Source organism: Phocoena phocoena, chromosome 12 (genome assembly GCF_963924675.1).
Source record: "Phocoena phocoena chromosome 12, mPhoPho1.1, whole genome shotgun sequence".
In the NCBI taxonomy this organism is placed as follows: domain Eukaryota; kingdom Metazoa; phylum Chordata; class Mammalia; order Artiodactyla; family Phocoenidae; genus Phocoena; species Phocoena phocoena.
The window spans coordinates 77730339-77756735 of record NC_089230.1 but is presented as its reverse complement, the minus strand read 5'-3'; the positions used below and the strand labels follow the sequence as shown (position 1 = coordinate 77756735).

Sequence of the window (26397 nt, the reverse complement as noted above, 5' to 3'; positions counted from 1 at the left end):
TTTGCTTGTTGGAAGATTTTTAATCACACTTTAAATTTCATTACTTGTGATTGGTCTGTTCATATTTTGTATTTCTTCCTGGTTCAATCTTGGAAGGTTATACCTTTCTAAGAATTTGTTCATTTCTTCCAGGTTTTCCATTTTATTGGCATAGAGTTGCCTGTAGTAGTCTCTTAGGATGCTTTGTATTTCTGTGGTGTCTGTCTCTCTCCCTCTTTTTCTTGATGAGTCTGGCTAAAGTTTTATCAAATTTGTTTGTCTTCTCAAAGAACCAGCTTTTAGTTTTATTGATCTTTGCTATTGTTTTCTTTGTTTCTATTTCATTTATTTCTGCTCTGATCTTTATGATTTCTTTCCTTCTACTAACTTTGGGTTTTGTTTGTTCTTCTTTCTCTAGTTCCTTTAGGTGTAAGGTTAGATTATATATTTGATTTTTATTTTTTATTTGATAAGGTTAGATTCAGTTTATTTGCTCTAAACTTCCCTCTTAGAACTGCTTTTGCTGCATCCCATATGTTTTGGATCATCGTGCTTTCATTGTAATTTGTCTCTCGGTATTATTTGACCTCCTCTTTGATTTCTTCAATGATCTCTTGATTTTTTAGTACTGTATTGTTTAGCCTCCATGTTTTTGTGTTTTTTTATGTTTTTTTCCCTGTAATTGATTTCTAATCTCATAGCGTTGTGGTTGGAAAAGATGCTTGATATGATTTCAATTTTCTTAAGTTTACCAAGGCTTGATTTGTGACCCAAGATGTTATCAATCCTGGCGAATGTTTCATGTGCACTTGAGAAGACAGTGTAATCAGCTGTTTTTGGATGCAATGTCCTATAAATATCAATTAAATCTATCTGGTCTATTATGTCATTTAATGCTTGTGTTTCCTTATTAATTTTCTGTCTGGATGATCTGTCCATTGGTGAAAGTGGGGTATTAAACTCTCCCACTATTATTGTGTTACTGTCAATTTCCTCTTTTATAGCTGTTAGCATTTGCCTTATGTATTGAGGTGCTCCTATGTTGGGTGCATAAATATTTACAGTTGTTATATCTTCTTCTTGGATTGATCCCTTGATCATTATATAGTGTCCTCCTTTTTCTCTTGTAATATTCTTTATTTTAAATTCTATTTTGTATGGTATGCGTATTGCTACTTCAGCTTTCTTTTAATTTCCATTTGCATGGAATATCTTTTTCCATCCCCTCACTTTCAGTCTGTGTTTGTCCCTAGGTCTGAATTGGGTCTCTTGTAGATAGCATATATACTGGTCTTGTTTCTCTATCCATTCAGCCAGTCTATGTCTTTTAGTTGGAGCATTTAATCCATTTATATTTAAGGTAATTATCATTATGTATGTTCCTATTACCATTTTCTTAATTGTTTTGGGTCTGTTATTGTAGGTTTTTACCTTCTGTGGTGTTTCCTGCCTAGGGAAGTTCCCTGAGCATTTGTTGTAAAGCTGGTTTTGTGGTGATGAATTCTTTTAACTTTTGCTTGTCTGTAAAGGTTTTAATTTCTCTGTCGAATCTGAATGAGATGCTTTCTGGGTATCTTGATCCAGTAATCTTGATTGTATGGTTTTCCCTTTCATCACTTTAAATTTGCCCTGCTCCTCCCTTCTGGCTTAGAGAGTTTCTGCTGAAAGATCAGCTGTTATCCTTATGGGGTTTCCCTTGTGTGTTGTTTGTTGCTTTTCCCTTGCTGCTTTTAATATTTTTTGTTTGAATTTAAATTTTTATAGGTTGATTAATATGTGTCTTGGCCTGTTTCTCCTTGGGTTTATCCAGTTTGGGACTCTCTGTGCTTCCTGGACTTGATTGGCTATTTCCTTTCCCATATTAGGGAAGTTTTCAACTATAATCTCTTAAAATATTTTCTCAGATCCTTTCTTTTTCTCTTCTTCTCCTGGGACCCCTATACTTCAAATATTGGTGCATTTAATGTTGTCCCAGAGTTCTCTGAGACTGTCCTGAATTCTTTTCATTCTTTTTTCTTTATTCTGCTCTGCAGTAGTTATTTCTACTATTTTATCTTCCAGGTCACTTCTCCGTACTTCTGCCTCAGTTATTCTGCTATCGATTTCTTCTAGAATATTTTTAATTTCACTTATTGTGTTGTTCATCATTGTTTGTTTGCTCTTTAGTTCTTCCAGGTCCTTGTTAAACGTTTCTTGTAGTTTCTCCATTCTGTTTCCGAGGTTTTGGATCATCCTTACTATCATTCCTCTGTATTCTTTTTCAGGTAGACTGACTATTTCCTCTTCATTTTTTTTTTTCTATTGGGTTTTTACCTTGCTCCTTCATCTGCTGCATATATATCTGTCTTCTCATTTTGTTTAACTTACTGTTTTTGGCGTCTCCTTTTTGGCAGGCTGCAAGTTCGTAGTTCCCGTTATTTTTGGTGTCTGCCCCCAGTGGGTTTGTGCCTGTGTTCTGCTGGGTGGACTTTATCTTGTTCTTCTGGTGGTCAGGGCCATGTCCGGTGATGTGTTTTGGAGTTTCTTTGAACTTAGTATGACTTTAGGCAGCCTCTCTGCTAATGGGTGTGGTTGTGTTCCTGTCTTGTTAGTTGTTTTGCATGGGGCGTTCATCACTGGAGCTTGCTGGCCCTTGGATGCAGCTGGGTCTTTGTGTTTAGACAAAGATCTCTGGGAGAGCTCTCACTGATTGATATTACGTGGGGCCGGGAGGTTTCTGGTGGTCCAGTGTCCAGGATGTGGCCCTCCTACCTCGAAGTCTCAGACCTGACACTGGTCTGGAGCACCAGGACCCTGCCAGCTACGTTGCTCTGAAGAAAAGGAAGAGAGAAAAGAAACAAACAAAAAAGAACAGACAGAAACCTAGGACAACCCTAGGTTTGTAAAAGCAAACCTCTGCAGACAAAATCACACAAAGAAGCTTACACATACACACTCAAAAAAAGAGAAAAAGGAAAAGCACTATATATATATATATATATATATATATATATATATATATATATATATATATATATATATATAAAAGGAAGAGAGCAACCAAATCAATAAACAAATCCACCAATGATAATAAGCACTAAATACTATACTAAGATAAATAAAAAGCGAGAAACAAATCAGATGCAGAAGGCAAACCCCAACTCTACAGTTGCTCTCAAAGTCTACTGCCTCAGTTTTGGGAACATTCGTTGTCTATTCAGGTATTCTTCAGATGCAGGGTTTATCAAATTGATTGTGGGGATTTAATCTGCTGCTCCTGAGTCTGCATGGAGGCTGCACGGAGAAATTTCCCTTTCTCTTCTTTGTTTGCACAGTTCCTTGGGTTCAGCTTTGGATTTGGCCCTGCCTCTGTGTGTAGGCTGCATGCAGGAGTCTTACCTACCTAGACGGTAGGAGGTTAGAGCAGCAGCTGATGAGGGGGCTCTTGCTCACTCAGGCCAGGGAGAGGGAGGGGTACAGTTGTCAAATTGAACTGCGGGGCAAGCCTGAGGCAACAGAGGCCGGAGTGACGTTGCAGTAGCCTGAGGTGCGCTGTGTGTTCTCCCGGGGAAGTTGTCCCTGGATCCTAGGACCCTTGCAGTGGCGGGCTGCACAGGCTCCTGGGATGTTGTGGGTATTGACCTGTGCTTGCATACAGGATTCTTGGTGGCAGCGGCAGCAGTCTTGGCATTTCATGCCCATCTCTGGGGTCTAAGCTGATAGCCGTGGCTCGCACCCATCTCTGGAGCTCGCTTAGTTGGTGCTCTGCTAGTGTTGGCACACTGGGAAGGAATCCCCTCTCCTCGTGCACCCCCAAAACAAAGGTCTTTTGCTTCTCCACAGGTCCAGACTCTTTCCCGGCCACACTCCTGGCTATCTGTGATGCACTAGCCCCCTTCAGGCTGTGTTCATGCAGCCAACCCCAGTCCTCGCCCTGGGGTCTGACCTCCAAAGCCTGAGCCTCAGCTCCCACCCCCCACCTGCCCTGGCGGTTGAGCAGGCAAGCCTCTTAGGCTGCTGAGTGCTGGTTGGCACCATTCCTTTGTGCGGAAATCTCTCCACTTTGCTCTCTGCACCCCTGTTGCTGCGTTTCCTTCGTGGCTCTGAAGCTTCCCCCCATCCCCGCCAGTGAAGGGGCTTCCTACTGCGTGGAAACTTTTCCTCCTTCACAGGTCCCTCCCAGAGGTGCTGGTCCTGTCCCTATTCTTTTCTCTCTGTTTTTTCCTTTTGCCCTACCCAGGTACGTGGGGATTTTCTTGCCTTTGGGGAAGTCTGAGGTCTTCTGCCAGTGTTCAGTAAGTGTTTTGTAGGAGTTGTTCCACATGTAGATGTATCTTGGATGTATTTATGGGGAGCAAGGTGATCTCCACATCTTACTCCTCCACCATCTTGAAGGTCTCTCCCCTATAATGGCTCTTTTAAAGAGCTAGTGAAGACTAAAGTCAAAAACAAGTACTTTTGGTGCTCATGCTTGTTAAGAGAACTTCTCAGAAGGGAAAAACAAACTTGAGAAAAATAAATGCAGTGGTCTAATGGGATCCTCTTGAGCTGGTCCTTCTGTCTGGTGTCACTTGTGTCAGTAGAATGAGACCAAGTTCGGTTGAGAAGCAAAGGAAAGCTTTACTCATGGATCAAAGAATGAAGAGGTGCGAGTTCCTGCTCTAGAGTCCAGGCTCTTCCCCAAAAGGCTAAGTTTAACCATTGATCACCCCAAGTTCTTTCCATCCAGAGTTTTCTTCACTTTGCCCTTGTCTTCCCCCTATGAATACATTAACCTGCGATGTGAGAAATACTTTTAAGTGATGCTCGAGAACTGGAAATTGGCTGGTAGCTTTCCTCGATTAAAGAGATCCAAAAACTGCCTTAGGAAGGAAATAATAATGGCCTTTCTTTTTAACTGGGATTTAATATTTCCTACATATATCTTGGTGTTGGTTTTAATGTATCGATCTTGTTTGGAAGAAGAGGTCCTTTGGTTTCCTATATCTGATCTTTTGTTTTTTTTCTAGGAAGATTTATTTACTTTGAGCTTTGAAAATTCATTCTGATTCATTTGTTCTATTTTCTTCTTCAAGAAAGTCTGATTTTCACAATATCTAACCTTTATATGTACCTGCTTTTCTTATTTTCTTTTCTTCATTTATTTCCTCCATGTATGATTTAAGTTTGTATTTGCTTTTTACTGAGCTTTCTGAGAGCATAACCTTATTTGTTTTTTTACCATGTTATCCCTTTGCTCACTACGCAGTGTGTGGCTTTACTTAACACATCCAACAAATGTCAGTATTGCGATAAGCTTTCTTTGGATGCAGGTTAAAATGAATATAAAAGTATGTCTAAAAAAATCTTTAAAATAAATAGACATAAGAAAAGGGAAACAGACCTCTTCCGAATACTAAACAAAAAGAGACTCCTGGAACCATTTTCCTTTTTCTTTAAGTCCAACCTTCAGAGGTCCCTTAAGTACAATTAAGTGTCGAAATCATGTTTTAGTCATTAAAATTGTGTACCTAGCAGAACTATTCTTCAAGAACAAAGAGAAAATAAGACAATTATTTCTAGGTATCTTGAAGATAATATACCAAATACTTACGGCTTTAATTGTTGCTATTGAGGAAGTATGTTGTCAGTCTGTTCTTTTCTGTTAGTATACGTTATGCTTCCCTTATCTATAAATTCTTGTTGTTCCTTATGCCTGGAAAACTTTCTTCCTTTATATTTTCCTATATTATTTCCTGTCCAGATTTCTCTCTTTAAAAAAAAAATCAAAACTCTATAAATATATATCTTGTCATTCTATTCTCTATGTCTCTTAATCTTTATTCACATATTAAACATCCTTTCTTGGGAATACCCTGGTGGTCCACTGGTTAGGACTCAGTTCTTTCACTGCTGTGGCCCGGGTTCAATCCCTGGTCAGGCAAATAAGATCCCACAAGCCATGTGTCATGGCCAAAAAAAAATCTTCTCTTTTCTGTATTTCTATATTCTGGATGGTTTCTTTATATCCATTTCTAACTTACTACTTTTCCCTTTAACTGTGACTAAACTGCTATTTCTCTCATTAACTGTGTATAATTTTAATATTTTATTTTTCAGCTTCAATTACTTTTATTTTTTCAAATCTCATTTTATTCATAGTTACTTTATAGCCTATATTTCATAAATCTAGTTATGTCTGAAGTCTTCAGAGATCCAAATTTGTTACATTGTTATTGCTGTTTAATGGATGATGGCTTATTTTCAAGTTTATTTAGTCAGTTTTTATTATAAGCCCATATTTGAATTTAATCTGTGTGTATCCTGAAGAACTAAGTTGGGAATGTTTTCCTCAAGAGTGGTTTTGTAGTAGTTTCTCTGGTGAATTCTACCAAATGTTTAAGGAATTAATGCCAATTTTTCTCAAAGTCTTCCAAATAATTGAAGAGGCTGGAACACTCCCAAATGTATTATACAATAAAATAGTTTGGAGACTTCCCTGGTGGCACAGTGGTTAAGAATCTGCCTGCCAATGTTAGGGACACGGGTTTGAGCCCTGGTCTGGAAAGATCCCACCTGCCACGGAGCAACTGAGCCCATGCACCACAACTACTGAGCCTGTGCTCTAGAGCCTGCAAGCCATAACTACTGAACCTGTACACCACAACTACTGAAGCCTGTGTGCCTAGAGCCCATGCTCCACAATGAGAGAATCCACCACAATGAGAAGCCCGTGCACCACAATGAAGAGTAGCCCCTGCTCACCACAACTAGAGAAAGCCCATGCACAGTGACAAAGACCCAACACAGCCAGAAATTAATTAACAAAAAAATAGTTTGGAATAAGTATAACCAAGGAAGTGAAAAATCTGTACACTGAAAACTTAAAGATGTTGGGGAAAGAAATTAAAGATACAAATAAATAGAAAAATATTCTATATTCATGGGTCAGAAAAAATTAATGTTGTTAAAATGTCCATACTACCCAAAACTATCTATAGATTGAATGGCATCCCTATTAAAATTCAAATGGTATTTTTCACAGAAATAGAAACCCCAATCCTAAAATTCTTATGGAACCACAAAAGACCCCTAATAACCAAAACAATCCTAAGCTGGAGGCATCACACATTTCCAAACCATGCTACAAAGCTATAGTAATTAAAACAGTATGGTTCTGGCATAAAAATAGACACAGAGACCAATGGAACAGAATACAGAGCTGAAATAAATCCTCCACATATATGGTCAACTAATATTTGACAAGGGAGGCAAGAGGACTCAATGGGGAAAAGATAGTTTCTTCAACAAATTGTGTTGGGAAAACCGTGTAACCACATGCAGAAAAATGAAATCAGACCCCTAGTCCTATCTTATACCACTCACGAATATTAATTTGAAATGGATTAAAGGTTTAAACATAAGAGCTAACACTATAAAATTCCTGGGAGAAAACAGGGAAGAAGCTCTTTAACATTGGTCTTGGCAGTGATTTTTTTGGATATGACACCAAAGCACATGCAACGAAAGCAAAATTCAACAAGTGGGACTACATCAAACTACAAAGCTTCTGCACAGCAAAAGAAAGAATCACCAAAATGAAAAGGCAACCTACAGAATGGGAGAAAATAAAGAACTTGTACAACTGAATAACGAAAAAACATACAATCTGTTTAAAAATGGGCAGAGGAACTGAACAGGCATTTTTCCAAAGAAGGCATAAACATAACCAACAGGTACATGAAAGAACGCTCAATATCACAGATCAACAGGCAAATGCAAAACAAAACCACAAGGAGATATCACCTTACACCTGTTAGAACAGCTGTCATAAAAAAGGCAAGAGATAAATGTTGATGAGGATGTAGAGAAAAGGGGCCCTGGTGAACTGTTGGTGGGAATGTAAAATGTACAGCCAGTAGGGAAAATAGTATGGAGGTTCCTCAAAAAGTTAAAATCAGAACTACCATATGATCCAGCAATTCCACTTCTGGTTATATATCTAAAGGAAGTGAAATCAGGATCTCGAAGAGATATCCTTATTCCTATGTTCACTGTAGCATTATTCATAATGGCCAAGATAAGGAAGGAAACAACATGAGTGTCTGTCTATAGATGAATGGGTGAAGATGATGTGGCATATATACATATAATGGAATATTATTCAGTCACAAGAAAGAAGGAAATCCTGCCATTTTTGACAACATGGGTGGAGCTTGAGGGCATTATGCAAAGTGAAATAAGTCAGACAGAGAAAGACAAATGCCATATGATATCACTTATAAGTGAATTCTAAAAATGCTGAACTCATAGAAACAGAGAGTAGAATGGTGTTTATGAAGGGCTGTTGGGTGGAGGAAACTGGGAGATGTTCGTCAAGGGGTACAGACTTTCAGCTATAAGATGAACAAGTTCTAGAGATCTAATGTACAGTGTGGTGATTATAGTTAATCATATTGTATTATATACTTGAAAGATGCTAAGAGAGTAGATCTTAAACTTTTACAACAAAAAAGGAAATGGTGATTATGTGAGGTGATGGAGGTGTTCACTAACCCTACAGTGGTAATCATTTCACAATATGTAAGTGCATCAAATCATCAAATTATATATCTGAAACGTGCACAAGATTATATATCAGTTATATCTCAGTAAAGCTAGAAAAAAAGTGTTTTTATATTTGCATCTTGTAGTTGCCAGAAGAAATTAGCTGACTTTCTCAGCTTGGGGTCCTGGAATACTTAGTAGGATAAATTTGAACTGCAGACCCCATGTAGACATAGCTGACTTTGCACGTCCTTAGAGGTGATTATTACTAGTTCTTCCAGTGGTATTATTATTACTAATTTGGAAGTTTCTTTCGCTAGTGGATGTTCCCCAGGATGCCTTTCATTAGTACTTTAGCCCTTTAGACTTAATCTAGGGAATCTCAGGCTTTCACTTGCGTCAGAAGTGCCCAGTCATTAGTTGAGAATTCTGTGCTGTTAGTACTTGTTTACTGACAAGGCAGCCCCAGCTTATCCATTTCTAAAAGTTAATTGTCTGATTTCATCTTTTTTCTCTTTATTTCTTTCCTCTTTGTCTTTTGGCCTCTGAGGATCCCTCTTTCTTTCTTAAGAATTCAACAATGCATTAACATATACTGCTCTATCTAGTGTTAAGATACATTATCAAGAGCTAGAAATAAGACAAGAGGTTGGCTGATCATCCTCTTAGTGACATACTAGGGCCTTATCTAATAGGGTAACCCAAGGAGTATTGAAATGTCTGGGAATGTACTTCATCAGAGCCCTAACTCTGTAAAGTTCCGTATTAACACATTGATTCTTGTCTAGTATAGATGCAAATGATTCTGTACAGTTGAAAAGATAAGCCCTACTAGGCACAGCCATTTGTGTTAATGCATAAATGCATAAACTCTCTCAAACCTTATAAAAAGAAAAGAAAAAGATTAGCCTGGAGCTTACGTTAGGGATTTATTCTGTAAGGTATTAACCAGTTTTGTATCTAACCTAGCAGTCTTATTACAGTATTCTTTCTTTAAAGCCAGTGATCAATTCCTCAAATGTTATTTACTCTCATTAATGATACAAATACATCACTGATGTGTTCACTCCAAATTTGTAGGAGTCACGTTTTAAACTTTTTGAAAAGAATCCTTTCACATCAGGATCAAATCGGATTGCATTTTGAAAGCTTTTTAAATTATCTTGCCCACCATAGGCAGAAGTAACCACTAAAGCAAAAGTAATCTTATTTTATTCTTTGTTGAATTCTAAGTGACCGTGGGGACTAGCTCAGTCATTTGCACAAGGTCTACACTCAGTCGAAGTTTGCTATAAAGAATGAATGAATGTATGACCATTTACTTTTGACTATTATAGCTTTAATTTTGTTGTGTCCTGTTGTTTAGAATCATGGCATTTTCATGAATAATCTCCTACCTCATAGGAAATCTTAACACGTGCAGTTGTTTAAAAATAATCATTTTATGTAATTAATTGCAGCAACTTTTACTCTAAACTCTACAACGTATTTACTTTTGTAGTATATATTTTTTCATATGAGTGAGAGCCTTGAAAATGTTTTACTGTGATTTACTTTCGATTGAGTTTGGGTGGCTTACCTTCACTCTTATTGCGCTGAAGTTCTAAGATCTTTGTAAAACAGCTTCTCTTCCACAGATCAGCACTGCTCAGATCCTGGAGGGCTAGGGAGGTGGCAGGGTCCTTCATATGGTTTGTGTAAAGCCGTGATTAGTTCCAGAGGTCAATTCTCTGGACATTTCTTTTTTTTTTTTTTTTTTTTTTTTTTTTCCTCTGGACATTTCTACCTCTAAATTACTTGACTACTGTGGTCACCTCCATTCTGATAATACAGATTTATATTAATAGCTACAGTTTATATTGCTGAATATTTTGGTTATTTCAGAAGTTTCATAGGTGTGCTTGTAACATTTATGGGAAGAGGGTTTTCATACCTGTTTATTTCCCCCGCTTTCCTGGAGTAACATTCCCTAGAATATATATATTTTGTTCTACATAGACTTTGGTTTTCTTGTTTTATACAATTAATGCATGTTAACTATAGAATACTAGGGAAATAAAGGGGTGAAGTATAATGTTAGATGTTTCAGGAAGTAGGAAACAGTTATCACTGCATTGTCTACCCAGATTTAGGGCTGATACCATCTGTACCTGTGTATTTCAGTCTCTTTTCCCTTATAGTTCAGCTTGTTTCCCGTGTTGGTCTAGTAACAGAATTCGATACTTTATAGTCCAGCAATTGTATCTTTAATTCAAAGTGGTAATAACATTCTTATCAAAATATGGCAAGTGGACTTCCCTGGTGGCACAGTGGTTGAGAGTCTGCCTGACGAGGCAGGGGACGTGGGTTCGTACCCCAGTCCGGGAAGATCCCACATGCCGCGGAGCGGCTGGGCCCGTGAGCCATGGCCGCTGAGCCTGCGCGTCCAGAGCCTGTGCTCCGCAGCGGGAGAGGCCACAACAGTGAGAGGCCCGTGTACCAAAAAAACCAAAATATATATATATATATATATATATATATATATATATATATATATATATGGCAAGTGGTTGAACATTCTCTATGAATGCTCTTTGGAGGCTTTCGGATTAATTATGCCTCCATGAGAGATTGGAATATGATAGCTTTAGGTATGCAATGGTTAAGAGCACAAGAGAATTCTGATTCTAATGTGTATTTGATCTAACTTTGAACAGATTACTCTCTCTCAACCGAATTCCTATTATTTAGATTGAGATTACACCTCCTCCTAGGATTGTTTTGAGGATTAAATGATATAATATATAGACACTAAGCACTGTGCATAATGCAACATAAAAGCTTAATAAGTTGCAGTGTATTTTTACTGATATTATTTTCTGCTACTCTGTTGCCATGTTATCCTGTAAGTTTTACTTTACTGGCAGCAGAGATAATAGGCATTCAAGTTGAAAAAAAAATCTAAATCTAGTACTAGACTCTACCACTCACCGTGTTACCTTAACATTTTTGAGCCTTAATTGCCTCATTTTTCAAATTCTTTTAAAAATAGGGAATGCCATTATCAGTGTTGTCAGGATACCAAATGGAGTATCCCAATTCTTTTGCCTAAATTCTTAGGCAGAAGAAACTAGCATAGTTCTTGTTGTTCTAATAGACATTTTTAGTTGGTTTAACTTAGTTTCCTTCATTAGTAGAGTTATACAAATAGATATCATAGAAATAGAAGGCGTGGTTCAGCATCCTAATGCATTTCCAAGGCAGTCCTTCCGTATAACCAATCTCTACTGCTTGTTTGGTTATTCAGTGATAATTATGTACCTTTGATCTCAAACTGTTCTCTTCAGATTGTTTCCCAGAATTCAGTGTGAACTTGCTAGCACTCACATGTTTGCTGTTATTCTTTTGTAAAGTGTGATATGATGTGTCTCTTACTAGCATGTACATCTTTAAACACATGTCAGTGACTCAAGGATAGGAACCATTTGAATAAATGACAAAGCATAGAATTTATACAACCCCCTCAGATCCTTTCGGGCGTATAAAATGCCATGTTATTATTATTATTTACTTCTGACTTCCATTCAAATGTCACACCGTCCCCAGTGATAAGGAAATGAAATTTTGTTCAGTTAATCTGCTGCCTTTGAGAAGTTTCATAAATAAGCCATCTGCATTTAGGCAGATGGCTGTTTTAAAGTTTATTGGATAGGGCCCCACACCTTTCCAGATTCTCAGTCACACTGGCTTGAACAAAATGACAAAGTCTAACAAGTCACTGCCTATCCCATGTCTGAGCCTACGTGAGAAATCTTATAGGAAATATGAAGACCTTTATGAAGGTACCACTGTTCCCTTTTGGGACCTTTTGGATTCTTCTGAATGTTAATTGTCTTTAGCACCAACCTGAGTAGGTACTTAGCATATTAAAAAAAGATATTTTCAATATCTCTAGCTACAATTCTTGTTTTCAGCAGTTATAGGAATTTAAATAAACATAACTTTTCACATATCCCTATTAAATTTCACTTAATTAGGGCTAGTTATTGTAGCTGAGGGAGTTCATTTGAATTTTGATTTTGCTACCACAGCACTAGCTGTCTCTTCCAGTACTGCATAGTTTAAATTTTGATTTGCAAGATTTTGTTCAAATTATTCATTAAAAATGTGACCAAAGGACCAAATACTGTGGCATGATGTTAGAGGAGCCCCTGCAGTTACAATCCACACATGCAATTCATATGCAGTTCATTCAACCAGCCTGAAACTCATATGGCCCCTATTATAACCACAAGAAATCCTAAAGGCTTGCTCAGAGCCTTTGTTGAAATCAATACATTCTACGTCTGGGACTTCTTTTGATTGAGTATACCAACTCTATCATAACAGGACAGGAATTAAGGTTAGTGTGCCTGACATTTATTAACTGATGCACTTTTCTCCTGGACTCTGTATGCTCCCTTAGTTGTCAAAATTTTTCTGCATAGTAATTTTCTACATAGTATCCACATATGTATTATTCTATGAATCAAGACGTCTACTCTCATATTTTTTTTTAAATCCATGTGTCACTTGCCCATTTCTATTCCTTAGGGCCTTTTTTTCTGATTTCTCAACAGTTATCATGAATATATCATCCGTCACATTTACAAGTACCTTGTGTACTTTAGGATAAAATTCTTTAAACTTTGAGCTCAGTTCAAGTAGTTCAGTTCTCACAGTATGTCTTTTTTTTCATCACATCTATAGCTTTACAAAGCTCTTAGATCTGCTCTACCCAGTAATCACTGAATTTGAACTTCTAATTCTGCATTATATTATCTTCTTTTTATACTGTTTTTTATTATCTCCAGATTGAAGATCATCCCCTTGAATGGGAAAAATGGGTTTTTTGGGGTCATCTGTTAGCCCTGTACCACCATTTTTTACATTTTTTACTCCTTGCCCTAAACTTAATCAAACGTTTGCCTACCTTTTGATTGTTTTTAAAGCCTTGCTTTATTTTGAAGCTCCGTGATACACGAAGTATTTGAGTGTCTTCACATAGTGGGACTTTGCCCCTTCTACCTATTTCCCCAGCAGTCAGTTGACCCATATCTGTGTGCTTAACTCTTCCTCAAGCCCTGGGCTCCCGGCTGTTCCATGGCGAGGATTCGAGGAGCACTGGATAATTTCATCTCAAATCAGTAGTGCTTCTAGAACTGCAGACCTCCCATTCTAATCCCAGTAAGCATATTTTGTGCTTTGCCCATGTCTGGCAGGCATGGGAACTGAGTTCCTGTCTTATTTCTCTCTGCTTGGTTCCCTGCATTGTCAGCCTTCCCAATTTCTTACTTTATCCTCAACACTGAGATCCTGCAGTGTACAGCTGATCATAGATTTTCAAACACGACCTCTGCTCAGACCCTTCTCTCTTGTACTGAACTTGATTGCCAGGGTGCCTGTCACTTCTTGCTGTTCTTCTGACGAGGTCTGAACTTGTCTACTATTACTGTCTTTCTAAACACACTTCGTTGGAGTTATCCCTCCTGCCGACCAGTGTTATCCAACACTAGGTCTCTCCTCTGGAAACCTGCTAAGCTCTAGTTTGTAGATTTCTCCTTAGTGGCGCCTCTGAGGAGAAGATTTCCAGAATTCTGCCCACAGACCTATGCACTGTCTTTAGAGCAAAAGCCCTACTATAATGAAGGCCTACCTGTAACGTTGCCTTAAAGGACTGGGATGTACCTGCGTCAGGCATATGTGCATATCTCTAGTCAACAATCTTGCTTGATCTAGGCATTCTTGGCCATACTGTGTTCCTCCTGTCACCCTTTTTCCCTTTTTTTTTTTTTTTTTTTGCGGTACGCGGGCCTCTCACTGTTGTGGCCTCTCCCGTTGTGAAGCACAGGCTCCGGACGCGCAGGCTCAGCGGCCATGGCTCACGGGCCCAGCCGCTCCATGGCGTGTGGGATCCTCCCGGACCGGGGCACAAACCCGTGTCCCCTGCATTGGCAGGCGGACTCTCAACCACTGCGCCACCAGGGAAGCCGCCTTCTTTTTTTTTTTTAACTGGGGTGTACTCCTAGTCAGGAGATAGGCACCCTCTGAGAGTCTCTTATCACTGCAGTCGCAAAGAGATGATGTTCCCTGAGAGCTAGAGCCAAAGGCACAGATCCTGTTATTTCTTTACCCAACCTGTTCCTTCTTTGGCACTTCAGTCCAGAACCCAGTCATTCCTGCACTTCTCCTCCTTGAGAGAAGAAATAGGGTAGAGGAGATGTAAGTGCTTCATAAAGCTGCAGGTGAGATGAAAAAAAAAACATCTCCATAATTCCATTTTGTTATCTTCTTTTCTTGGAGTTGAAAATAGCTGACATTTATTGGGCATTTCTATGTGCCAAGCACTGTTACAAGTACCTATGTATATTAACTCATCTATTTTTCAAAACAAGCCTATGAAATTTTAACTCCTCTTATCCCCCTTTTACAAGTGAGAAAACCGAGGTGAAGAGAAGTGTGGTAACTTCCCAATGGTCACATAGGGAGTACTTTGCAGAGTCAAGTTTTGAACAGGCGTCTGGCTTCAGAGTCTGAACTCTTAGTGACCAGATTATCGCACCTCTCAGAGGTGGGGATAGTAGTAGTAATAGTTCTAAGTATCTTAGTAGTAGCTATAGTAGCAGCAGAGGGATAGGCAAGTTATACCCCAAGTTATGGGAGCCTCCTGAGAGGTTATGTGATGGACATTTTAGAGAATATAGAGATGATTACAGAATCCATAGTATTGTATATCCCAAATATTCATGAAAATGCTACACAGCAGTACCACTTTGATGATATAATTCTGTTACAAATTTCATTTCCTATCTTTAATGGCTGAAGTTAATATTTTTGAAGCAAAAAGGGAACCAAAGGAGATGCTGTATGTAATTTTTTTTTGCTTCCCACCCACAATTCTTAGGTTTATTGATTTATCTTATATACTATAGGAAGTATGTATTGATAATTTAGTTGTTTCTTGCACATGTTTAAGAAAAATATATATTAAGGGAAGTTATATATAAAATACATATTCAAAAAGTGGTTTGATTCTAAAATGAAATTAAGATAATTCTGTTTATATTAGCATGAAAATAACAAAATACTTAGGAATAAATTATCAAGAGAAGTACAAGATATCCTTGCTAAAAACTACCAGACATTGTTGAAAGAAATCAAAGAGAAAAATATTTCATGTTCAGGGATTGTATTATTAAGATGGTAATATTCCCCAAATTGATCTAGAGATTCCACACAATCCCTATTAAAATCCCAGCCACATTTTTTTGCAGAAATTGACAAGCTGACACTATAGTTCACATGGAAATAAAAAGGACCCAGAGGGCTTCCCTGGTGGCGCAGTGGTTGAGAGTCCGCCTTCCGATGCAGGGGACACGGGTTCGTGCCCCGGTCCAGGAGGAGCCCACGTGCCACGGAGTGGCTGGGCCCGTGAGCCATGGCCTCTGATGCGCGTCCGGAGCCTGTGCTCCGCAGCGGAAGAGGCCGCAACAGTGAGAGGCCCGCGTACCGCAAAAAAAAGGACCCAGAATAACAAAAATAATCTTCAAAAAGGAGAACAAAGTTGGAGGATTCACATGTCCTAAATACAAATCTATAGCAAAGAGTAAGGGTTAAGGATATGTATATATATTAATGTAATAGAATTGAGGATCTGTCAGTAAACCCTTAAATTTGTAGACAGTTGATTTCAGCAAGGGTACTAAAGCAATTCAGTGTGGTAAAAATAGTTTTTTCAACAAATGGTCCTGGAAGAACTGGATATCCACATGCAAATGGACCATATACCAAAACTAACTCAAAACGGATCATAGGTTAAAGAACTAAAACTGTGAATTCTGAGGAGCAAACATAGGAGTAATTATTTCTGACCTAGGGCTAGGCATTTGTTTCTTAGATGTGAAACAGAGATGCCAAAAGAAAAAAAATAAATAAACTTTTGTGCTATTAGTGATAACAGGAAAATAGACAGACATCTCACAGAATGGGAGAAAATTTTTGCAAGTCATATGTCTGATATGGGACCTATATCCAGACTATATAAGGAACTCTTAAAACTCAATAATAAAAAAAGATAAATAAACCAATAAAAATAGGCAAATGAGTTGAGTAGATATTTCTGCAAAGGAAATATACAGATGGCCAATAAACAACATGAAAAGATGCTCAGAAGCATTAGTCCTTAAGGGAAGTACAAACCAAAAGCACAATGAGATACTATTTCGCATCCAGTAGGATCGCTAAAATAAAAAAGATAGCAGGTGTTGATGAGGATGTAACAAAGATGTGGAGAAACTCATCATTGTACGTTGCTGGTGGGAATACAAAATGGTGTAGTCACTTTGAAAAACAGTTTGGCATTTCCTCAAAAAGTTAAATATAGAGTTATCATGTTACTGAGCAGTTCCACTCCTAGGTGTGTGTTCAAGAGAGTTGAAACATGGATCTATCTAAAAACATGTACGTGAATGTTCATAGCAGCAATATTCCTAATAGCCAAAAAGTGGAAAGAACCCAAATGTCCGTCAGTTGATGGGTGGATAAACAAAAATGGTATATTCATAAATACAACGGACTATTATTTGGCCATTAAAAAGAATGGCATACTGATACATGCTACAGAATCTATGAACTTCGAAAAAATATTCTAAATGGCACAAGCCAGACACGAACACCACGTGTAGTATCATTCTATTATGTGAAATGTCCAGATAGGTAAATCTATAGAGGCAGAGTAGAGACAGAATGTAGATTAGTGGTTGCCAGGGGCTGTTGGGGGAGGGTGGCAAATGGAGAGCTGTTATCCAAAAAAAAAAAAAGATCAAATTGCAAAAGTCATTGTTGGCTGATGAGAGGTGGGCAATATAATCTCTAAGACCTTCAAAGGCAGCTTAGCTTCTGCTTTCCAGATGAATGAAGGTAAGAAATAGTGAACGATCAGTTACTTTGATATAGGCTTTTCTTCCCGTGCTTCCCCCCTAAATTTGCCTCCAAGAGCATCTTCAGCTGTATTACACAAGTGTCGATATGTTGTATTTTCACGCAGTAGGATTCAGGTGGTCAGCAATTAGTGGAGTGAGTGTACACAGGGAGTGAGGGCTCAGAGGAAACCCTCCAGGTCACAGGAAAGCCACAGAGGAAGGCTCAGCTTGGCAGGAACCTTCTGGGCTGCAGACGAGCCACCCTGATGCCTGCAGCAGGCATCCAAGGCAGGAGGACTTCAGGCTGCTGGTTTCTGTGGAGAGAGGGTTATGGGAGGATTATCGCCAGGCTAGGGTGAGCTTGCAAGGTCTTCAGGGGACCTGATGTTCTGGATGGGCAGCTGGGGCTGAGCTCCACCAGATGTCCTCCCATCCACGCCGCCGGCCCGCTGTGCAGCAGCCAGAAACAGCAGGAAACCTTCTTTCTCCTGCAGTTAATCCTTTCTCAGTATCCTCTGCTAAGAAACCTGCTGTGTTGCTCATGTAAAGGAGAGATATTTAAAAGAATGCTGTCTGTTGTCGCTGATCATATATTGAAGGGTGAATTTGGAGCTGAGAGGCGATAAATTGACCATTGGCTCATGCCCTTATTTCTTATGCTATAATTGTCACATATATTAATCCACATCTAAGACAATATTGTATATATATTTTACTTGTATTTTGAAGAAATTAAGGGGAAAATAAACTTTTACATTTACCCAAATAGTTACCATTTTTGATGCCCTTCGTTTCTTCATGAAGATTCAAATTTTCCACTAGTATCATTTCTACTAAGCATAAAAATAATTTATCTTAGCATTTCTTATGCTGTGGCTCTGTTGGTTACCTATTTTCTTACTTTTACTTTTTATCTGAAAATATCTATTTTACCTTTATTCTTGAAGGATTTTTTGCTGGATATAGAATACTAGGTTGACATTTCTTTTTTTTCCAGCAATTTAAAGATAATAATCTAGTCTTTTCAAACCACCCTAGTTTCTGATGGGAAGTCCACAGTTATTTGTTATTATGTGCCCTGTAAGGTGTCATTTTTCTCTGATTGCTCTCAACTTTGTCTCTTTATCCACAGTTTTAAGGGTTTGGCTCTGATATGCCTAGGCTTTATTTTTTCTTTTTATATTTATTGCTTGGGTTCAATGAGATTCTTTAATGTATGTCTTTGGCCAAATTCAGGGAGTTTTCAGCCATTATTTGTTCAAACATTTTCTGCCTTCTCTGACCCATTTCTCCTTCTGGATCCCAATTACGCTTGATAGACCTGTGTACATTGTCCCATGCACCCCTGAGATTCTGTTCACTCCTCAGGCTGCATAAATTCTACTGACCTGTATTCAAGTACATAGACTCTTTCCTCAGTCATCTTCATTCTGCTCCTGAGCTCATCTGCCTTGAGTTTTTATTTCACATGTTCTTGAATCTCTGCTTGGTTCTTTTTACTCTTTTCTCTTTCTCTACTGAACTTGTATCTTTGGGATCAGTGCTCACATTAAGCACAGTTCTGAAATTTGTCTTAAAATCTCTTCTTGTAAACCACACCACAGAATCAGGGTTGCTGCTGCTTCTGCCATGATCGAGGCAGCACAGAGATAGAAGTCACCAAAGCTGCCAGTCCCAGACCGATAGCACTTCTGTCATCATCAGGAATCTCCCGAATCAGGAACACTTCTGCCATCTGTTCCAGAATCCTGCTGCATCTTCTAGGAACCATATCATCATTCAAAAGGGATTCCCTGGGGCTTCCCTGCTGGCGCAGTGGTTGAGAATCTGCCTGCTAATGCAGGGGACACGGGTTCGAGCCCTGGTTTGGGAGGATCCCACATGCCGCGGAGCAACCAGGCCCGTGATCCACAACTACTGAACCTGCGTGTCTGGAGCCTGCGCTCCACAACAAGAGAGGCCGCGATAGTGAGAGGCCCACGCACCACGATGAAGAGCGGCCCCCGCTTGCCACAACTAGAGAAAGCCCTCACACAGAAACGAAGACCCAACACAGCAAAAAATTAATTAATTAATTAATTAATAAACTCCAACCCCCAACATCTTCTTTAAAAAAAAAAGGGATGCCCTGCAACCTGCCTTTCAGCTCAAGTAATTCTGACTATGTCTTACATAAGATCGACTTATTACAAACATTTACATTATATCCAGAACCCTCCCTAAAAGAGAGTTTTAGCCTCTTTAGCACTGGAAGCATGCTTGAAGAATATTTGAGTGGTGATCCCAGTCTACCTGCTGTGGACTGCTCCTCTAGTTATTCAGTGTTCATATACTCCCTTTTTCCCATATTCAAACTTCCACCAAATCTCAGTAGCAACAGCAACGTGCTGTGAAAACATAATGCACCAGTGCTCTATAGAAACAAAAATCTATAGACCTCTTATCAAAAGGAAGGATTCAATCTCGATCTTTTCGTGTGATATAGTGTGATGTGATGATCATCCCTGTGCTAGTTCAGTCACAATTCTAGTTTGATACTTTGTAATTCATGGACTAAATTATAAAATAAACACACACATACCCACAAAGAAGGAATAAAGTAACCCATCATGGCCTTCGGTTCTGTAACTGGTTATAATTCCATAATTTGTATTGATTTTCTTCCTCCACTGCCAATTACATTCTCCCTTTGCTGTCAGCCAGAACCTCACTTAGTTGGCTTACCCAGAGTTTCATCCCTGAAGGATCTGACCTTTTGGTCATCTTGCCTCATGAAGTTGCTGTAGTATCCTATTTATTTCTGCCACTTGGACGTCTCAGAAATAGAGGGCAATCCCTGGCTTCCAGATGTAATCTTCCCTGCTGACATGGCATTGTAAATGCCTGTTTTCCTCCACCATAGAGGTCAATTGCACCAGCCAACACAGGAACTTCTTTTTTGCCATTGGTACAGTGGCATAAAGAAATCCGTGTAGCGAGGTGGAAATCTCAGCTTCCAGTTCACGAAGCCATTGTTCGGTCCTTTGATCGGAACCATTTTCACTTAGTTATGTAGACCTCTAAGACAAAATCCAATGCCACAAGGATGGGAATAACACTTTGCCAATAAATCATTAGATGTAATATTGGGAGTTCCCAGTCTGACTTTCATAGCTTGGCTCCTGAACCTGTATATTCTGGATGTGGGAGAAAGAGTATCGGATATCGGTCACTGGTTTAGAACATAAGTTTCCTATCACTCAACCTTATAAGAAATGGTATTCTAGTTGGAACTAACTGTTCAAGGAAAATTTACTTCTGTTTTCAGTTCCCGCTTGATCCCAATTTTGTATCTAGTACAGCTACTTGATGATGGAGTACCGCTGTGTATACCTAACCTTAGGTAACACCCAGTTCAGATGAGCAGCTCTGGGCGTATAGTCACTTGGTGTCCCACTATCAGGCACTCATTCAGTCATTACTGGGGCCAAATCGCATGAGCAAGGAGTTTTTCTTTTTTCTATAAAGGGTAATATTATGAAAGAAAGTTATGACTTTCTTCCCAAACCCAAGTGCCCCCCACCCTTGTGATTGTCTCATTAGGGTCAGCTACAGGTGTACTGATTAGCTCCAGGAATATTGGCTCTTACTGTTCATAAGGTCCATGTGGCAGAGCCTGTTGTTCCCCAGCGTAGACCAGCTAGAGATCTTAATATGCTCCTCTGGGCCCTTCTCAAAGTTCACAGCCTTGTGGTTGCTCAATATATGCATCTGAGTAGAAAACCAAAGAAATATATGTTGCCTCAAATATCCAGAGACTCATCAATCCAGAGACTCATCACTGTTTATTAGTGATAGTAAGTACATCTAAAGCAACATGTTTTTCACTTTAGGGGTGTATTCCAACATGCCTAAGACCCAGAAACCGCCCAAGTGTATCAGGCACCTGAATTCTGGGGTTCCCTCTCTGGAATGCATGTGATTTACCGGGGCCCTCAAAACCCCTGCCATATCAGCATGATGTCATCAGCACAGTGCACTGGCACGGTATCCTGTGGAACGTTTCAATGTCCAGAATCCTACGAACTATTAAATAATGGCCCGGAGCCAGCAAGTTGACATAGCCTTAATAGGACAGGAAAAGTGCCCTGCTGTCTCCTAGGTGAATGCAACCCCCCAGATCAAGACCTGTCTAATATGCATCAGAGGCAGGGAGCTACATCTGGAACAGGAATTAGCACTGTGTAATTACAAACACCACCCGATGAATTTTGTGATAATTCACTGTTATTCTCCAAGATCCTTCAATGTCCTGAACAGGTCAGATAGGCAAATTTATTGGGCATGTGGTAGGAATTTCCACCCCTGAATATTTCAAGACTTCTATGCGGCACGGAGCTCTGTGAATCTTCCAGGTGGATATATAGATCCAAGCACATTTGGGAAGACGGAGTTTACAGCAATGACTCCCTAAACCAGTGGGTCACCAAGATAGCATCCCGCTGCTTCTACTAGGATTAAGAACCTGGAAACGCAGGAAGCCTCTGAAACAGCTGCAGGATAAGCCAGAACTGTGCCGCCTCTGCTACAGTCTGCGCTAGCAAAACGCATGCCCTGAGCCCGCTTCTCTTCTTCCGTAATACACTGCTAAATCCGGTTCTCAAATGAGTGCTCTGATTGGCAGAACTCAAACCTCATCCAAAATCCTAACTGCAGAGGAATCTAGGGAAATTTATTTCTAGCTCCTCTGTCCCTGAAATGCAGAAAGATGTGCTAGAGTAGAAAATGATGGCATGGGTGTTGGCAGGTCCTTCCACGGTTTCCGCTGCAGTTGACGCATGCATAATGTGAGCCCAGGCCTCCATGTCAGCCTCTCTCAAAGTTCCACTGCATTTACAAAAGGGCAAGTGACAATTAAAATGTAAGGAAGAAGAGAGGCCATTTTATAATAATATTCACAGAATTTTAAATCACCTTAATGGCTCTATACTTAGTCTGCTCTCGTTTGAACCTCAGTCATACTGGGGAGACAGTCACAGTTCATAGCTGTATTGTGGAAAATCTCTTTGTGGTGAAATTTCCTTCTCAGCAATGTCCTCTAAAAGGACCGTATTAACTCTAGACAAATGGATTTTATTTCTAGTATTAAACTTCTTAAGGGTCAGTGAATTACACGTATAACCTTCAATGCTTTTACATTATTATCCTACATTATAACATTTAACACTTATTGGGCACTTGCTAGGGGCTTGACCCTATGTTAATCAGTTTTGCTGTCTAACTTAATATGCACGACTCTATGTAGTGGGTGCTGTCCCAGACACTGTTTTGCAGATGTGTAAGCTGAGACATAAAAGGTTAAGTCAGTTGTTTTAGTACAAGTTAGTAAGCATGGAGTTGGGATTTGACTCAGGCGGTGTTGGGCTCCAGAGTCTAGCCTACCCGTCACACTTTCATTTCATCCCCATTCTGTAAAGTCCCTTTCAGTTTATGGTGAAATTTTTCTTCTCTTTATGTTATCTCCTAAAGATTAAATATTGAGGAAAAAAGATAAATAAACAAAGCATCAGTGAAATACTCAACCGAAGTTTTTTAGGACTTAGGTAAAAGTACTGTTTTTTCAGGTACAAAATAAAATGTTGTAAGACATGTGACATCTAATAAGTCATACTGGAGAGTTATAAAAGATGGGAGTCTTCGCTAATTACATTGTTAGGAAATAACAATGATAAATAACTATGATTTTCTATGATAATAAATTGATGTGGTTTTAGTTTTAAATTTGGTAAGTAGAGTTCAAAAATTAACAACTAGTTATGCGTGTCCAGATTTATAATAGAAATTTCTTTTGAAGTCTATAATCCATTCACTTTCTTAGTGTCACTGATTAACTTTTAAAGTTAAAGTATACTATTAAAATGTTAGTTTGAGAAATATCTATATTAAGTATACATCGTAAAGGACACAGATGGCATTTCCTAGTTTCATATGGCATTAGTTATTTAAGCATTGTCATTTAAACATTTTACATATAAAAGCAGTGTCTCCTCAATCTGATTTTAAGCCCATAGAGAACAATGGCAAGGCAGATGCTGTTTCTGTGTTCTGAGATACTCCATGAAGCCTCCTTTGTCCCAGATATATTAAAGGAAAGATTTAATGAAATTCCAGATATGAGTTATATGCAACTTTATGTGAATTATAATCAAATGGCCTTTCTCCGACTAACTATAGGGGATATAGTTTATTGTCTCCCACAATCCTTTGAAATTTATTTAATGACGAAATCTTCTGCTGCCTCTAGATGAAAATTCAGAGTCCCACATTTCTTTCTCCTCACTCTAAAACATTGTGACTTTAGACTTTTTTTTTTTTTTTTCAATACGCGGGACTCTCACTGTTGTGGCCTCTCCCGTTGCGGAGCACAGGCTCCGGACGCGCAGGCTCAGCGGCCATGGCTCACGGGCCCAGCCGCTCCGCGGCATGTGGGATCTTCCCGGACCTGGGCACGAACCCATGTCCCCTGCATAGGCAGGCGGACTCTCAACCACTGCACCACCAGGGAAGCCCCATGACTTTAGACTTTTGACTAGTGGAGAATAAACACCCACACCCACACCCACACCTGTCCCTCTGCAACGTGGAGGTGGGACTCCCCTCAAAAACGTCTTCAAACTTTTTCCTCTTACCCTGTTTATCCACCTCTGCCTCTGTATCTCCGTATCTATTGGGTGGGCCAAAAGGTTCGTTTGATTTTTTTCCGTTAGATGGCTTTAGTAGCACTTAGTTGTCTTTAACTTCATTCGAAACAATGTTGTTAAGACTGTATGTGACAGCTGTCATATCAGCGTGCTTTAAAAAAAACAAAGACATCAAAATTGGTGAATTTTTGTGTATCCATTTAAATATTGAAGATGGAAGAATAAAAAGCAACAGTTCGGCATATTATGCGTTATTATTTCAAGAAAGGTAAAAATGCAACAGAAACACACAAAAAGATTTGTGCAGTGTGTGGAGAAGGTGCTGTGACTGATTGAACGTGTCTAAAGTGGTTTGTGAAGTTTCTTGCTGGAGATTTCTTGCTGGATGCTGCTCCACGGTCGGGTAGACCATTTGAAGTTGATAGCGATCAAATCGAAACAATAATTGAGACGTTATACCACACGGGAGATAGCTGACATACTCAAGTCCGACTTATCCAAATCAAGCGTGAAAATCATTTGCACAAGCTTGGTTATGTGAATCGCTTTGATGTTTGGGTTCCACATAAGTTAAGTGAACAAAACCTTCTTGACCATATTTCCCATGCGATTCTCTACTGAAATGTAATGAAAACGTTCCATTTTAAAAACAAATTGTGACGGGCAATGAAAAGTGGATACTGTACAACTGTGTGGCACAGAAGAGATTGTGGGGCAAGTGAAATGAATCACTACCAACTATACCAAAGGCAGGTCTTCATCCAGAGAAGGTGATGCTGTGTATATAGTGGGATTGGAAGGGAGTCCTCTGTTATGAGCTCCTTCCAGAAAACCAAACAATTAATTAATTCCAACAAGTATTGCTCCCAGTTAGACCAACTGAAAGCTGCACTCAATGACAAGTGTCCAGAATTAGTCAACAGAAAACGCATAATCTTCTATCAAGATAACGCAAGACTACACGTTTCTTTGATGACCAGGCAAAAATTGTTACAGCTTGGCTGGGAAGTTCTGACTCATCCACCGTATTCACCAGACATCGCACCTTCAGATTTCCATTGATTTAGGTCTTTACAAAATTCTCTTAATGGAAAAAAATTTCCATTCCCTGGAAGACTGTAAAAGGTACCTGGAACAGTTCTTTGCTCAAAAAGATTAAAAGTTTTGGATAGATGGAATTATGAAGTTGCCTGAAAAATGGCAGAAGGTAGTGGAGCAAAAGGGTGAATATGTTGTTCAATGAAGTTCTTGGCGAAAAGGAAAGCTGTGTCTTTTATTTTTACTTAAAAAAACGAAGGCATTTTTTGGCCCACCCAATATATTTAGTGGGTAAGGGCTTGAGAGTCTTGTTTTATCATCTTGTTGTTTATTTTTTGTGGTACGCGGGCCTTTCACTGTCGTGGCCTCTCCCGTTGTGGAGCCCAGGCTCCGGACGCGCAGGCTCAGTGGCCATGGCTCACGGGCACAGCTGCTCCGTGGCATGTGGGATCTTCCCGGACTGGGGCACGAACCCATGTCCCCTGCATCGGCAGGCGGACTCTCAACCACTGCGCCACCAGGGAAGCCCTGTTTTATCATCTTGATTCATTCTGTATGTACTCTATCTAAATGATAATGATCTTTTGGTTCTTCAGCTAAAACTTCCATTTTAGCACCTTGTCACACATTTCAAAATATTAACTGCTATAAAATTTCATTACTTCTATTATGATAATCTGTCTGTTTCACAGTTTTGCTTGAGACTGACCCAGAATTATGTTGACACTTTTTGTACTCCCTGCAGCATGGAGCTCAATAGTAAATTTTAGAAAGTGCCCATTAAATATATTTTGAGCTAACTTGATAGAAAATAGAAATCTACTCATTTTGATCTTTAGTTTCAGGTGCAGCATTATGTCTCTCAGAGTCTGGTAACCCTGGGAAGTTGCAGCTTGTTGAGAAAATCTATAATATCTCTGCTTCTGTCAGAAGTAAACAGCTTCGCTGATGATCTGGGCGCCATCAATCAGGTACATATAACTTGACACTGTAACTTTCATTTATAGTTAATGCAGCTGTAGACTTTTCTTTCCCTTTCTCCTCCCCTCTCTTTTTGCCAGGCTGATATTTTAGTCGTTACCTTATTTCTAACGTACATGAATACTGTTGCTGCCTGCTGAAATTACAGAAAGGTATTTTCAGAAAATAGTTTTCAAAATAATGCCATTTTATCGTCCTTACTGGTATATATGTGCCACAGGTGTCACTAGTGATGGCAAAGGAATGGCCTTAAACCTCTCCAAGAAGGCAGTGTG

At 39.3% G+C, this 26397-nt stretch overlaps 1 protein-coding gene across 1 annotated transcript in view; it reads left to right on the top strand.

The window, feature by feature from the left end:
- The window catches only part of MEI4 (meiotic double-stranded break formation protein 4), a 203623-nt gene that overhangs the window by 100322 nt on the left and 76904 nt on the right, over positions 1-26397 (top strand). Inside the window, exon 3 of the mRNA XM_065888658.1 lies at positions 25981-26112. Within this exon, the coding sequence (XP_065744730.1) occupies positions 25981-26112 (132 nt within the window). The remainder of the gene's footprint in view (positions 1-25980; positions 26113-26397) is intronic.